Genomic DNA, 16,088 nt, shown 5'->3' with positions numbered 1-16,088 from the left:
TCGGGAACCTGATCCTCCCTCTTCCTGGGCAGACGAGCGATAGGAACAGTCACCCTGATTATGTTGTTCTCTTATTTCTATTTACCATTCGTGACTGATGCATTGGGTGTTAACCAAAACTGGAGCTGAAGGCTTACATAACTGAATTAATATAGAGCATTCTTGTACAAATATTGGACAGTTGTGAGCGTCCTATGATTACCTAGAAATATACTTCTGCTACCTGAAGCTTTTCTGTGCCAGCATGAACTACTTTTGGCTTATTTTTATTTTTGGAGGTTCAATGCATTCCAGCTAACTGTAATTATTACTTTTCAATGCTCATGTTATCACTTCTTTGATCCTGCTGATTTTTCTGTACCCCATAAGACTGTCTAAATGAATACTGACAGCATACCCCAGGGGGCCAGGGCCTGAGTGGGAACAAAATCTCCTTAGATATCATAGAATCAAGAAATTTTACTGTTTTTTTTCCCTCTCTGATTTCCTGTAGTTATGAGAAAAGTTTTCTGTGACACTATCCATCTGCTAGGGTATAGGTCTGGTGGGCCATTCAGCCTGAAGGCCTGGGCAGGACCTGGGCAGGCAGGTATGCCAAAGGGCATCCTCTCTGCAGCGCGGGGCAGGTGGGCTCCAGTCCAGTCCCCACACAGGACCCTCACCACACCGTTGTCAGAGACTCTTGCCAAGGTGGGCAATGTATTCATATGCTTCATTAAATACGTAGCAGGCACTTTTTGTGAACATAAAAGAACGAGCCTTGGGGGTGGTTTGGAGACGTGTATTACCCACCAGTGAGGTCCTGGGCAAATTAACACCATCTCAGGAACTCTATATCCTCCTTTGTACAGTGAGGGGCCTAAATGCTGTCTGAAGACCCTCCCAACTTTAACATTCTTTGAAGATAGGGGAGCAGGTACTTTTAGGGGGATGGCTCCCAGAAGAGTCTGGGCTGAGCTGAGTCACCTGGAAGATGGCAGAGGGCTCAGCATAGAAGTCCAGGATAGGCTGGGGATGGTCCCTCCGGCCCTCGGGGGTCTGGAGTTGGTAGCTGACCTTGACACTGATGTTGGAGAAGCAGTCCTCCTGACAGAGCTGCAGAGTCACCAAGGAATGCAGGGTTGGAGTTGGATGTGGGGGAGAAGATGACAAGGAGAATACTTTTAACTTTGATGCAGTCACAATAAGAAATAAACAATGAAAGTGGTAAGCCAGGATTCTGAAGCCTCTTCCAAATAGGCCCGGCTGTGAAGAGCACTAGGAAAATCTCCCTTGATCTGCCATGGCCTTGGGCACCGTAACTCCTTATGGTTCCTGCCCCAATCACAATGGGATTCTGGCCGTTAGGAGTTAAAAACTGGCCTGGGTTTTATTCAGAGTACAAAGGGGAGCCACGAAAGGGAAGAGTCACGGTCACATCTGTGTTTACAAAGATCTTTCTCCAAGCAACATGGAGGATATACTAGAGAAATAAAAACTGAAGACCAGGAGATAGGCTGGGATGCTGTTTGCCATTCTCTTTGTTTATTGAGCCTTTTTGCCAGGTGGGAGCTTTGAACACCTGAGAGTAGGTGAGCACGATTCCCAGGTGGAAAAGGTAGTTATGCTTTATTTAAGGAAGCCACAGATTTGCTAGAAACTCGTTCTTAATCCATTTAACAGTCAACACACATGGGAACAGATGTGTATTCAGAAGCATAATTTACGAGTTTATTGGACTAAATGATCCTTTTAGGTCCACAACTCTGGGTCCTGTCAGGCTCTGGGTCCTGACAAATACATCTTTCATGTCTCTAGGCACATTTGTCGGGAGTAAACTTTTGTAAATCACAACTTTTGTCTTTCTATTTCTACTTTCTCTCGTTCAGGTTTTCTGATGTTGACTCACGCAAGGGACCTCTGCCCCACTTTTATTATCAGGTGAGGGAGGGAGCCCTGTTATTTCCAATTTATTACCAAGAAAAATGTCAGCAATTAGAGAATTTCCCTCTTTGTCCAGTTTCTAGGAAGCTCAGAGATCTACTTAGCGTTCAGTTTCGGTAGGTTTCTTTTCTTTCTGGCCACTCTGCACAGCATGCGGGATCTTAGTTCCCAGCCAGGGATCGAACCCACGCCCCCTGCAGTGCAAGTGAGGAGTCTTAACCACTGGACCGCCAGGGAAGTCCCTCGGTAGGTTTCTTTAACTTGGATTTCTGGTACCATGACTCCCACCTCCCATGCCATCATGTGGTTTTTTTTTTGGCCGCATCGTGCTGCTTGTGGGATCTTAGTTCCCTGACCAGGGATTGAATCCGGGCCCTCAGCAGTGAAAGCACAGAGTACTAACCACTGGTCCGCCAGGGAATTCCCCCATCATCCGGTTCTTAATCTATTATGATTATTTCAGTTGCCTCATTTGTGTGTATGGGTACGTTTGCTTCATTGCATGCACCTCAGTTCTTTTCTCAACAATACAGACCCCTCTAGACTTTTTTGGAAACTCCTCCACTTACCTCTCCCTCTGTGGGAACCAGCAGGAAGGGCTCACAGAGACGGGGGCCCGTGCCCCACTCCCTAAGGGAGCTCTGACACAGCCTCTCATCTGAACACTGCAGCCTTTTCCTCTGCTTCACCACATCCACGTCCAAAGTGAAGTTCAGAGAGGTCTCTTTGAGGCCTGGGAATGAAGACCAGGTCTTCCTGATGAGACTGGGATGGGCAAGCCCCAGACAGAGGGCCCTCCCATGAGTCCCTCCTGAGTGGTGCCCCCACGTAGGCACTTCCCCAAGTTTCTTCTTCATTTCAAAGGTACTTTTCCTCATGTCTTCTGGCACCCAGCTAGGGTCCCTCAGTGCACCAGCCCCAAACCTGGAGCAGCACATCCCAGGGGCTGAGTCAGTCTTCCCTAGGGGAAGAAGCGCTTAGGGAGGAGGCTGGGATTGAGGGGGGAAATGAGGAGGAGCAAAAAGTCAAGGAATGGAGAGAGAAACCACAGAGTAAAACCTGAGGACAGCAGAGCTGGAAGCACCTTGTAGCCTACCTGGGCCAGCTCCCTCACTGTGGAGAAAAGAAACCAGGGCCCAGAGAGTGAAAGACGCCCTCCCAGTGTCACACAGCCACCCAGCAGCTGCCATGCGGGCTCTGTGGCCTGAACCTTTCAGCCTATACAGCTGGAACGGATAGGCCTGCCCTTTCCTAATTAACAGATTTGATCATGGGCTCTTGCAGGAAAGCCAGCCCACCTGGGAGAGTACATTCTGACCTGCAGGAAGACATCCCCAGGATTGTTACTGAGAGACTGAGCCCTGGGGACGGTTGCTGGGGGGTTGTTCTGGCGGGGATCTCTTGGGTTGGCGGTGAGCACCTGGGCTGTGAAAGCCATGCCTTCTGGAAGTTCTCCCAACCAGTGCCAACTAAGGGGTTGGGAAGGGAGGCCAGGCCTCCGGCAGGTTATCCAATCCCCCTGGGCCAGGGAGACACGGTGAGCAGGGAAGGGGAGAAGATGTAAATCAGGGAGAAGGAGGACAGGCACTTCTCAGGAGCCCTACGCACACACACAGGCGTGGGCACAGTAGGTGGAGATGGAAAAGTGCCGGCCTTTTTTGAGTCTTCTTTCAGAAACTCAACCCTTCAACCCAAGCAAGGGATCCAGTGCCCCTTTTCCCAACAGGATCAGAGAGACCCCTTCAGAGTGTGGACTTGACAGCAGATCACCCTTTTCTGGGGCGGTTCCCATTAAATTGAACCTAAGGTCAAAGGAGCTAAAGTCTAACAGAGGGATTTCATAACACCCCGCCCCCACCCAGCCCTCTTTTCCTGCCCCCCACTGAAGCCAACAGGGACTGACCACAGCACTGGACGGGTCAGCTAGGCTGCCTGTTACCTGACTCAGCAGCTGGGGACACATAGCTGATTTCAAAACACAAAGTCACATTCACGTTGCTGTAGAAGCCAATGGGCAGTGCCTTGGGGGTGAAGGTCATGGACAGCTTCAGACGAACCACAGGTCTTGAGCTAAACAAGACAGCAAAGAGGACCATGAGAAGGGACCACAGGACTTCTGGATCGGTGCCTGGGCTCTTCCTTCATTCAGTGAATATACATTGAACACCTCGCTTATGCCAAGTGCTATTCTGAGTCTTCAGGATACTACAGGGAAAGAGATAAGCCCTGCTCTAGTGGGAAAACAGACAACAAGCAGATAAACAAGAAGAAACAGGAAAATCCTATGTACAGGAAATGCTATGATAAAAATAAAATAGGATTGGGACTTCCCTGTCAGTCCAGTGGTTAAGACTCTGTGCTTCCATTGCAGGGGGCCCGGGTTCGATCCCTGCTCAGGGAACTGAGATCCTACATGCCGCGCAGTGTGGCCAAAAAATAACTAACTAAAGAAATAAACAAAATAGGATAAGGTAATAGAGACTGGGGGCTACTTAGCTGGTGGTCAGGGATGGCCTCACAAATGAGGAGACATTTAAGTTGAGCTCTGTTACCGAGAAAGAGCCCGCTCTGTGAAGATCTAGGGGAACTGCGTTACAGGCAGAAAGCACAGCTGATACAAAGGGCCTGTGGTAGGAATGAGTTTGCTTTGTTTGAGGAACACAAAAGTCAGCATAACTAGGGCACAATTAGTGAGACAGAGAGTAGTAACTAGTGGTGGGGATGGAGGGGTCTGCAGGGCCAGGCCATGGTAAGGAATTTCGATTTTACTCTAAGTGGGAACCACTGAGGGGTTTTGAGCAGCAGAATGAAAGGGTCTCTCTGGCTGCTGTGTGGAAAATGGAGCACAGGCAGTGAAAGCAGGGAAGGATGCCATGGCAGTGGTCCAGGCAAGAGGTGACAATGTTATGAACTACTAGGAAGTACTTTGGAGGTAGAGCCAACCAAAACTTGTTGGTGGGATGGCAGAGAAAGGAAAAGGAGGAATCAAGGATGACTCTTGGGTTTTTATCCTGAACAAATGGCACCCTTGGCTGAGATGGGAAGCCCAGGGAGGGGCAGGTGGGGAGAAGGAAGGGCGGGTGGGAATGAGTGCTTTTTTTTTTTTTTTTGGCTGCCCCATGGGGTTTGTGGGATCTTAGTTCCCTGACCAGGGACTGAACCCATGCCCTCTGCAGCAAAAGCACCGAGTCCTAACCACTGGACCGTCAGAGAAGTCCCCTTTTTTGTTTTGTTTTTTTTTTTTTTGGTGAGTCCATTTTTAGACATGGTGACTTTGCGATGCCTGTGTTGAATAAACAGCCGAGTCTGGAGCTTCACAGAGAGCACAGGGCAGACTGGTGCCCCGCCAGATTATTTATAGCCATGGGACTAGATCACTCACTTAGGGGTGGGGCACAGAAGCTCTGAAATTAATAATAGTAGTCATAGCAGCCATCACTGAGCACCGTGCTAAATACTGTGCATAGATCCTCTCAGTCCTCATAACTCTGTGAGGGAGGTGCACTGTTATTCCCATTTATAGATAAGAAAATTGGGACTTAGAAATTCTGTCCAAGGGCACACCGTTAAGTGCAAGCTGAGGTTCAAACCCTGCTGGGCAGAGCCGGCGCCCTCAACCACTGCACTTACTCCCTCCCCTCAGCGCCTGGTGTCTTCACGAGGTCACTTAGGGCAGGGCACCTGGGTGAAGCTGCCACAGCAGACCCCTACCGGAGCACAGCCGCCCGGCCCAGAGCGCCCACGGCGATGTCAGCAAGGCCGTCGCCACTGAAATCTAAGCCACCTGCCACCGACGTGCCGAAGTACTGCAGTCCTGGGGCCACCACTGAGGCTCTGATCCTCTGTGGATCGAGAAGCACAAGGTGTCAGGGACGGAGAGGGGTTTCCTTTTGGCTTAATTCAATCAGCAGACTACCCTTTGTCCCCACCCCAGGGAGCCATCAGCCGAGGAACTGGAAAGAAAACGTCAAGGTTCTCCCAGGGAGGCTTGAAGGGGGGTGGGGCTTGACAGGGAGAAAGGACAGCAGGGGGTGGGGAAGAGTAGGGTCGTCCCAGGAAACAGTCAGGGGTCAGTGCAGTGGGCACAGGGAGTACTGGGCACAAGCAGTCCTCATGTGGGGCTGAGGCGAGGGTGGCTCTGAACTACGTTTCAGAAACACCACTGAAGGAAGATGGGGAAGAGGAAGGAGCCAGGGCAGGGGTGGTGGGGATGGAGAGGAGGGGCTGGATTTGGGAGACAGTAGCATCTTTAGGAGGCAGAGGCTGATGCGTTGAGCTGAGGTCCGGGATTAGCCCGGGTTTCTGCTGTGAGCAGTGGAGGGGTAGGGCTCAGAGGAGCAGCAGGTCTAGGGGGAAGAGGATGCTTTCAGCTGGGCATCCTGAGAGTGAGATGCTGGAGGCCATCCAGGTGAGGGGCTCAGGAGCAGCTGGACACACAGGACTGAAGCTTGGAGAGAAACTGCAGCTGGATGTGAGTGAAAGTGCCCATAAAAGATGTAGCGTGGAAGTTGGCAATGGATTCCTGGGGGGTGAGAGCTAGGCTTGGGGTGGGGGGAGGGGTTGGGTGGGAGACGGGAGCCAGAGAAGGGACAGAGAGAGGAAAGAGGATCTGAGGCAGGTCCGTGGTCAGGAATGCCAAAGAAGGAGGGAGTCACAGGTCAGGAAAGTACATGGATGTTGCCACAACCTCTAGCCCCACTGGAAGGGTCTGAGGTGAGAACCTCCAAGTGACTTCTGTCCTTCAACCCTCTGGGACCTGCCTGGCACTTAGGACTGGAGCTGGCTTGGGTCTCAGGCCATCATATCTGGGGAAGGTCAGAGTCCCAGAGTAGAGGCAAGAGAGAGCCCTGCGGATCACCTGTGGCTGGTTGGTAGAGAGGTCAGCCAGCTGGTTGACAGAGTGTCCATTGTAGATGTACACGCTGCCGAAGCCTACACCATCATCTGCCCCAAAGTCTTCCAGGGGGGCCCCGATGGCCACATCTGTGAGCTCATCCTGACTGATATCCCCCACGGTCGCCATGGCAAAGCCAAATCGCGCATAAGTTAACCTGGGGTGGCCACTCAGCGTGCGTACCAAGGAGAAGGAACCATCCTGTAAGGCAGAGAGGCAGCTCAGCCCTCAAGACAGGGATGCGGGGTGCCCACCCCACTGCCACCCCAGGGAGTATGCTCAAGGACTTGTTGATTCTGATTCTCCAGCAGGGAGGGAGCCTGTGGCTCAGAAGAGGCAAGAGACCTTCCCAAGTCTGCACAGTGAGTTAGTGGTGAAGCTGGAGTCCTCCTGCCTTGCAGTCCAGGACCAAGAGCTGCAACCCTCTGCTCCCATGATTGGGGTACTGGGCTGGCGATCAGGAGGCCTGGCTTCTCGCCTTGGCTCCACCACACACTTGCTCTATAAACTGGAGCAAGTTTCAACATCACTGAGCCTCAGTTTTCTCATCTGTAAAATGGGAGTAACAGCTACCTCCCATAGTTACTGTGAGAAACAAGTGAGATCACAGACAGGATGCGCTTTGTCAACCGTGCAGCTATTTGCGATGTCATCATCATCAACATGAGATGATGGGGTGCGGGAAGTAAGAAAGTGGGGGAGGGGACGGAGGGAAGCAGTCGCCTCACCAGGCTGCCATCCACCCTGAGCTCCCCATCACCGCCCTCTGGTACAAGGCAGGGCCGGGGCGCTCCCAGCCTCTGTCACCTCGGCCCCAGGCTGAGCAGCCACAGCCTCAGCCACCTTGCGAAGATGGTGACTCTCCCACCTGCTTGTTCACACGGTACATGTAGACTCTGCCCTCCTCGCCTTGAATGTGGTAAAATGGGGCGGCCACCAGCAACAAGTCTGTGGTCCCATCCATGTCGACGTCCACAGGGCACAGCTCAGAGCCAAAATAGGACCCCATCTACAGGCCAGAGGGAACGCAGCTCACAGGGAGTGCTGGGGAGGCAGCCGCCACCGCCAGAGCCCTCAGAAACGCTGGACTTCTGCTCTTGCTCTTCCTGGGCCACCAACTTCGGGTCAGACCAGATCAATTTGTTCACCAGAATAACACAGGAGACTGGGTGAACAGCCTGATCCCCCACGATGGGGGAAACCAGCTGGCGCTCAGACACGCAGAGCCGGGGCAGAGGCTGAGTTCTGAGACCTGAGTTCTGCCCAGGCTGGGTCCCCAACCCACTGTGTGCCCTGGAGCCCACCCCTTTCCCTCTGGGACCTCCAGATCCCTATCTGTAATAACGGGGGCGGGGGTCCTTCTCCAGCAGTACCTGCTCGCCCTCCAGCACTGGTACAAAGTTGGTCTCTCTGCTCTCCTTCCGGAGCTCAAACACAGCCCCTTGCCGCTTGTGCTGTGGAGCCCCTGCCACATAGGAGAGGCCACAGGCCTTGTGCAGCAACGCCACCGAGTAACCTGTTGGTGGGGGGGGGGGATGTGGAACTGTCATCAGGATCTCCCATCGGGCCACTCCTTTGCCCCGCCCCCCTTCCCAGCCAGGACTTCGAAGTAGCTTGGGCAGGGAGGCAAAAATGGAGAGACTATCTTCCACATCCTTTTAAAATCATCAGCAGTGGCTCCACTTACCCATGCGGCTGCTCACACACGTGTGTCCCACTATACAGATGGGACAGACACACACGATCATACATACAGCTTCACTCAAAATGCACTCCACACACGTTCATCACAGACGCAGTGCATGAAGACTGAGGAGGGGTGAAGGGTCACCCACTGCCATTACTAACAGAGAGGCCCTACCTCCCTAGGCAGCTGCCGGGACCTGGCGCTTTGGTACCAAGCAAGCCTAATTCGCAGCCTCAGGCTCCCTAAGTGGGGCCCTTCCCTCAGTCCGTGTGACCGACCTGGGCCCTCCCCAGCTAGGAAGTGCACTGCAGCCTGTGTCCCTGTACAGGCCCCGCCCACACCCAGGTAGCCTCCAGGCCCCGCCCTCACCCAGGTAGCTGTACTGCACAGCCTTGGCATCCACCGCCGTCTGGTTCAGGAAGCGGCCCTTGCGGCTGCTCATGTTGTAGAACAGCGTGCCCCCCGACCAGTCGAAGGCCCCTACAGCACCGAGCAGCACCTGCCCCTGCAGGGGACAAGGGTTGGCGGCCATCTGAGCGGGAGGGACCCAGGGCCAGCCAGGGTGGCGTCGGGTCTACCTGCCAGCACAGCAGACCTTGCAGGGGGGATGACGGGCATTCAGTGCACCCGGCCAGAGACGCAGGAGGAAGGCGAGAGGCAAACACTGGGTTCCTGCCTTGTACCCATGACCCTGTCAGGGCAGCTGTCCCTCCAGTACCAGCAACCCCTGGGGCAGAAATCCAACCCGGGGCCCAGATATTGAGCATTTTAAAAAGTATGACTGAGGGACTTCCCTGGTGGTACAGTGGTTAAGAATCCGCTTGCCAATGCAGGGGACACAGGTTCAAGCCCTGATCCGGGAAGATCCCACATCCCGCAGAGCAACTAAGCCAGTGCGCCACAACTACTGAGCCTGTGCTCTAGAGTCCACGAGCCACAACTACTGAGCCCTCGTGCCACAATTACTGAAGCCTGCGTGCCTAGAGCCTGTGCTCCGCAAGTGAATCCCCCACTCGCTGCAACTAGAGAAAGCCCACGTGCAGCAACGAAGACCCAACACAGCCAAAAATAAATAAATTAAATTAAAAAAAAAAAGTACGACTGAGCAAAATGGGGCTCATGTCCTCCAAGTCTGCACAGCCTGAGTCTGGCACCCAAGGCCCACCTGTGTCGACTGATGTGCTAACCGCGCTTCCACCACATGCAAGGACGGTGTCCTCACTGCCCGTATCCCTCCCCGTCTGTGGGGAACAGGGCCTCTGGTGGGGAGAAGTACCCGGCTTGGTAGGTAAGCCCACCCAGGCCTGGGTATTACCAGTCTGTGTTAAGGAAGCACTTAATCCTTGAGCGCAGGACGAAATGACCTCCTGTTATAAACAGGGCCATTCTCTCCTCGACCTCAAAGGTCCAAGTTAGGGCGAGCACACAGAAGTGTTTTCCTTTGTCCTAAAATGGCTCTTTCATGGGACTTCCCTGGTGGTCCAGTGGTTAAGACTTTGCCTTCCAATGCAGGGCGCGCAGGTTTGATCCCGGGTTGGGGAGCTAAGATCCCACATGCCTCGGGGCCAAAGAAACAAAATATAAAACAGAAGCAATATTGTAACAAATTCAATAAAGACTTTAAAAATGGTTCACATCAAAAAATCTCTATGAAAAAAAAAAATCTTAAATTGGCTCCTTCAGAGGCCTCACCACAGGGCACTGAGAGCCAGGGGACCCTGAGTCCCTGGGAGCCGCCGGGGCCCCTCCTCTGTGGAGAGCCTGCCTGGTGCTGAGTCGGCCACGTACCTCGTCCAGGATCTGGGCGCTGAACCCGACCTGTGCCAGCTGGTAGTGGAGGGCATCTCCGACCGTGCCTGGAAGCCAAGAAGCCCAGTGAGACTGCTGTGGGCCAAGGTGAAGGGAGAAACCAAGTCAGGGAAGGGTCCGGCTTGGCCTCCTCCCAGAGGGAAGGAGGTTCTGGTAGGATGGGAGGAGCATCAGGTTGGAGTAGAGATCTGGGTCCTGCTTTAGTAGCTACTGGCAGCATAGCTGGGAAGAGGGCCGTCCCCTCCCTCTTCCTGGGCCTCAGTTTCCTCACCTGGGAGCTCCTGGGAGCAGGAATCATGCCCCAGTCACCCTTCTTCCTCCAGTACCAGAAAGAGCTTCTCATCAGAGTTTCATGGAATTTGGGGGAAGTGAGGAAGGCTGGGGATATTGTTGCCTTTTTAGAGATGGAACAGCTGAGGCTCAGAGAGGTGACAGGAGTCGCCAGAGTGCCACATGGAGGGAGGACTGGAGTAGGGCTGGAGCGTGGGCCTCGGGCCTCCTGCTGAATGCCGAGGGGGCTGCCGCAGGGTGGCCAGGGACCTGGAGCCTCACCTTCCACGCTAATGATGCTCTGTTGCAGTTTGCTCAGCAGCCCATCCAGCGCTGAGTAGTTGGTCACCTTGAAGGCATGGTCCTCATCGGGGTCCGAGGCGATCAGCTTCAGCTCGTTGTACGCCCTAGTTTTATTAAATGCATCTCCCACCTGCACAGAGGCCCTGGGTCAGTGGGCCAGCACCGCGAGGGCTCTCCAGGCCTCCTTCTTTCCCTGCTCCCTGTTCTTCCACACACTCTACGTGTGTTTTCCTGAACACACCGGCTCCTCACCCCTGCCCACGCTATTCCCTCTGCCTGCAGAGCCCTTCCCGCCTCCCCTGTGCCCTACGTCAGCTACTCCTCTTTGTCCTCCGAGACTCAGCTCAGCACCCGCTCCTCCTGGAACCTTCCCTGACATCCCTCCTGTGGGCTCCCAGGGTGTCCACTGCTCTCCTCATCACTGCTGGGCGAGTGAGCTGTGACCACCACTGGGAAATGAGCCGTCTTCGGGGAAGACCCTGAGTGGGGTGGGGAGTGCAGGGTGCATGGGACACGGGGGCTGAAAGAAGAGAAGTTGGTGTTTGTGGGTGCAGCAGGGTTTGGGTAAGCTGCTTACTGAAGCCCTTCTAGGAGCCCTGGCTTCTCCCCACCCCAGGCTGCACAGGGTCACGAGGTACCCCCAGCACCTAGTTCTTACCCCAATGGCAAAGCGCTCAACACCTTGCATCTCTGTGGAGTCGATGACAGTTGTGAGGTTGAGGGGGTCCCCGAATATGTCCCCATCAGTGAGCACCACCATGACCTTGGATGCCTTTTCTCTAGAGCCATGGCTTGGTGTGAAGATGTTGTCTCTAAATCGGGGAGAGTAAAGGGAAAGAACTTTGCCAAAGGGATGACTGAGCCCTGGGGAGATTTTATTCACTGACCTGTTTTAGAATTGAAGAGGATTAAGGAGCCCTCCTGGGAGAACAAAGGCCCAAAGAGGGGTGGTGATGTCCCTGGGTACACAGCTGCGCGGGTGGAGGTGAGGCTGCAACACAGGCCTTCTTACCCCTCACCTGCCCCCAATAGAAAGGTGCTGGACAACTAGAGAAAGCCAGTGCACAGCAACGAAGACCCAATGCAGCCAAAAATAAGTAAATAAATAAATTTATTTTTAAAAAAAGAAAAAGAAAGGTGCTGGACAGCACTGGAGTCTATTCCTCGTGTGTATGTGTGGGAATAATAATGATATTAAAAACAGCGGCTAAGATTTACATAGAACTTAGACGCCAGGCACTCTGTATGCACCGTACATATTTTAAGGCAAGTACTATTACTATTATTATTAATCATTATTACTGGCCACGCCTTGCGGCTTGCAGGATCTTAGTTCCCCGACCAGGGACTGAACCCTGGCCTCAGCAGTGAAAGCGCCAAGTCCTAACCACTGGACTACCAGGGAATTCCCTATTATTCTCATTTTAAAAGTGAGAAAATTGAGGCTTCCCTGGCAGCGCAGTGGTTGAGAGTCTGCCTGCTGATGTAAGGGGACACGGGTTCGTGCCCCGGTCCGGGAGGATCCCACGTACCGCGGAGCGGCTGGGCCCGTGAGCCACGGCCGCTGAGCCTGCGCGTCCGGAGCCTGTGCTCCGCAACGGGAGAGGCCACAGCAGTGAGAGGCCCGCATACCGCAAAAAAAAAAAAAAAAAAAAGTGAGAAAATTGAAGCATAGAGCAGTTAGGCAACTCGCCCAAGGTCTCAAGAGTACAAACTGTTGCTGGGACTGAACCCAGGGAGCCTGCTGCCCACTAAGCCCCTCTGATAAGCACCGTGCCCTACTGCTGCTCGCAGGAGTCTTTGGAGGACTGTCTTGGGGTGTCATCTATCAGTCAAGGCTGGGTTGGAATACCTCAGTGTCCCCTTTCAGCCAAGGAAGAGCCTGAACCCTGACCCTCTCCTCTACACAGTCTGTCCAGCCACCTTCTCCAGGTAGGATGCCTCAGAGCCTCTGGGCAGGGCCGTGGACTGGCACTCAGTAGGTGTACAGGTAATTCTGTTGCCCTCACACTCACAGGACATGCTGCATGGCAGAGGCAGTCTTGGTGACACTCCCCACTTGAGTGATGTTCTGGACTCTGGCGAGGGAGGCTGTAACGTCTTGGCTGTCCTGAAGGTCAAGCTCTGTCTGGATGACTCCCCCATACTGCACCAGGGCAAAGTTGCACTGCAGGGGAGGGGCCGAGAGGGAAGGAGTTTGGCAGAGTTGCCCAAGGCCACCCCTGCCCCTTAGATGGCTCCGCCTGGAAGCAGTGGAAGAATCCACTCATTCCTCCTAGTTTCTGGGCAGGAGGAAATACTCAGGCAGAGGGAAATCTCTAAGCCAGTGGGGGTGGAGGAAGGTATGATAGTAATGGCTCCCAGTGAATCACAGACTTCTCCTTGAATCCGTGTCCCTGTGTAGTCCCCCTCTTCCACACTGACTCCGGGATAGGCCAGGTGACTTGCTTTGGCCAATGGGACATCAGCAAATGTGATATAATCAGAGGTTTGGAAAGTGCTTGCCATGAAAGAGTTGGGCTGGGCTGCTGGAGACACATGGTCCAGACAAGCAAGGGCATCTTAGGGTCCAGTCAAACAACCACGTGTCTGCAGCTGCAGGAATAACTCTAGGCAAGACCAGCAAAAGAACCACCCAGCTGAGCCCAGACCGAACAGCTGACCCGATAGAAGGAGAGCAGATCGCTGGTGGATGTTTTGAGGTGGTTTGTTCCCAGAGGTAGATAACACACAAGCTGTGTGAGTCCAGCCCTTAGGGAAGCCCACCTCAAAGCACTTCTCATAGATGTTCTTCATCATGTTGGAGATGAAGTCTTTAGCTCTCTGGAAGTCTGGGGGATCGATGCTTCCTGAGCCATCCAGGATGATGGCGATCTCGGTGCCTGGGCCAAGACAGGGAACAGGTCAGGAGTGGGCTTGGCATCTGGGGCAGGAGTGAGGGCAACTCGTCCTGCCCTGAAGGGCACCCACCCAGTTCAAGCCCTGAGGGCTCAGTTCAGGGAGGGCATCGGTGCCACTCCCAAGAGGGAAGCCTTTGTCTCAGAGGCAGAGAGAGAGCCAGAACCTGCTCAGGCTCTGACTTGCTGCGTGAGTCACTCCCAGCACCCCCACTCTCTGGGCCTCAGTTTTCCCAGCTGTAAGATGGAGAGAGACAGGGCTGGGACTGGCCAGGCCTGTAGAATCCAGCCACTGCTCTCCATCTCTTGGACCTAGGCACACCTCAGCCCTGGAGGTCTCCAGCCTAGGGAGTCAGCTGTGACAGCTCTGGGAGCAACCAGATTTGCCTCTTCTCACCAGCTGCCTCCTCGTCCTCGTCCTCTGTCTCCTCCTCCTCCACCTTCAATTCCCGGCGCGGCCTGGCTGTGTTCTCCATGCTGCCTTTTTTGTTCCTGGAGCAGTCTCCAGCATCCACAGGGACATCAGGGTCCAGTAATTTTTCTTTAAAAAGTACACACGGAAGTGCTCAGAGTCAGATGGCCTCCTCGTTCACCTCCAGGTAAGCCTGCTCTTAGATCTGCCCTGGTTCCTTCACATGGGGCCTAAGCCTGCCTTGCCCTCTTCGGGCCTCTGTGTCCCTCTGCATCTACCACGGGCTGGCGCCTCTTCTTGCAGACCCCAGGATATCCCTTCAGAGCTGTCCAACGAGGGTCCAGTCCTTACCAAGGTCGGAGAAGTAGACCTGGGCACGGGGACGGAGGTCAGGGGCCAGCAGGATGCAGTTGCCTGTGAGCTCTGAGCTGAGGCTCTGGGGCCACCGGGTCGTCACTTGAATGCAGATCTAGAGGAGGGGGAGAAAAGGAGGGGAAAGCCCCGGTCACCCCCAGCCCAGGCCCCCTCGTCGCAGCCACACCCACACCCCCACGTCAGAACCCAGTGGCTCAACCAGGCAGGGGACGCAGGGACAGCGTGCTCACCCCTCACCAGGGGTAGGAGTCGCTGCCAGGGTCAGTGTGCTGGGTCACATGGAGTACCCAGCTCAGAGCCGCTGTCAGCCCTGGGGCTGCCGGGGATACAGCTGGGCTCAGCCCTGAGAATAACACGCCAGTCAGGACTGGTATCCACCACGGTCAACCACAGGGGTAGCACCAGCTCCCCAAGGCCCTCCATCCTCCCTCGCCACGCATACTCACCAAGACACCATGGTGGTTCCGGACAACTGTCACTCCACGGTACCTCCCCTTTGGGATGGGGACATTCTCTGAAACAGTGAGGCCCAGGTAAGGAGGGAGGAATGCTGGGAGGCAACCCAGGAGCCAAGGCCAGAGGGCACAGGGCCATCTTGGTCAAAGCCCCATGAGGAAGAGCTGGCCACTCAGAGCATCCTCTAGAAGCTGGATGCGGGGGGCCTTCAAGGATAGGCCTCTCTCCCAGGCTCATTCGGTGTCTCATTCCACATATGCCCCGTGATGTCTGCTCTGTGCCCAGCCTGCGACAGATGGTGATAGGGATCCAGAAACACCTAGACCTGGTGCTGGTCGTCCAGGGGCCCCTGGGCTGCTGGGCAGGCAGGCAGAGAAGCACCAGCTGGCAGGTGTGCGCAGCACCAGGGAGGAATGGCAAGAGGCTGGGGGACTGGCCCTAGAATCCAATGAACTCTCCCCTCTCAGAGTCCTGTCTCCGGGGAATCTTACTGCCCCACATCCCCAGGGGCAGAAGTGTAGCTCCTTCCCCTCCCGCCCCACTGTGGGCCTCAGGAGACTTGCATTTTTGAGTCCCAGGATCACTCAGTCACCCTGCCGGACTGTGTGCCCTTCTGATGCAGAGATGGAGGCTGTTCAACACAGCCCCTCCCACAGAGACCAGGACTCCACCTGACATGGCCCAACGGTCGTCAGCAAAGTGGGCCTTCAGTTGGGCTGGGCAGAATGGGGGGAGTTTGGTCAACGAGCGAATTAGGTCCATTCCTTTGTTCATTCAAACAGCATTATTGAGCGCCTAATATATGGCAGACCCCACGCTAGGCGCTAGGATGGCCACAGTTAGATTGCGGGGGCGCGGGTTCCACTGAGGCGTGGTGAGTTGCGGTAGGTTGGGATTTGGAATCGGGTGGAGTTGGGTTTGCGTCTGTGGTGCTGCTCAGATGCGGGACCTTAGTCACAGTGGAAACCAAAGGACTTCTCTGAACTGTAGCTTTCTCTTCTGTAAAATGGTGTGGTTTTAAGGATTAAAAGTCCGCGAACCACTTAGCAGAGTGTCAGGTGA

General features: G+C 54.4%; 1 protein-coding gene across 1 annotated transcript in view; it reads right to left on the bottom strand.

The window, feature by feature from the left end:
- ITGAE (integrin subunit alpha E) overlaps nt 1–16,088 on the bottom strand; it is a 69,933-nt gene that overhangs the window by 22,106 nt on the left and 31,739 nt on the right. Inside the window, exons 4-19 of the mRNA XM_032615537.1 lie at nt 15,017–15,084; nt 14,547–14,664; nt 14,181–14,324; nt 13,653–13,768; nt 12,902–13,053; nt 11,545–11,698; nt 10,866–11,016; nt 10,293–10,360; nt 8,874–9,009; nt 8,191–8,333; nt 7,686–7,826; nt 6,782–7,018; nt 5,635–5,765; nt 3,863–3,993; nt 2,493–2,656; nt 967–1,095 (exon numbers count right to left, since the gene is read on the bottom strand). Of these exons, the coding sequence (XP_032471428.1) occupies nt 967–1,095; nt 2,493–2,656; nt 3,863–3,993; nt 5,635–5,765; nt 6,782–7,018; nt 7,686–7,826; nt 8,191–8,333; nt 8,874–9,009; nt 10,293–10,360; nt 10,866–11,016; nt 11,545–11,698; nt 12,902–13,053; nt 13,653–13,768; nt 14,181–14,324; nt 14,547–14,664; nt 15,017–15,084 (2,183 nt within the window). The remainder of the gene's footprint in view (nt 1–966; nt 1,096–2,492; nt 2,657–3,862; nt 3,994–5,634; nt 5,766–6,781; nt 7,019–7,685; nt 7,827–8,190; nt 8,334–8,873; nt 9,010–10,292; nt 10,361–10,865; nt 11,017–11,544; nt 11,699–12,901; nt 13,054–13,652; nt 13,769–14,180; nt 14,325–14,546; nt 14,665–15,016; nt 15,085–16,088) is intronic.

Source organism: Phocoena sinus, chromosome 20 (assembly GCF_008692025.1).
Source record: "Phocoena sinus isolate mPhoSin1 chromosome 20, mPhoSin1.pri, whole genome shotgun sequence".
Lineage (NCBI taxonomy): Eukaryota > Metazoa > Chordata > Mammalia > Artiodactyla > Phocoenidae > Phocoena > Phocoena sinus.
Note: the sequence above shows the minus strand (reverse complement) of the source record. Positions and strands in the feature narration are given on the sequence as shown.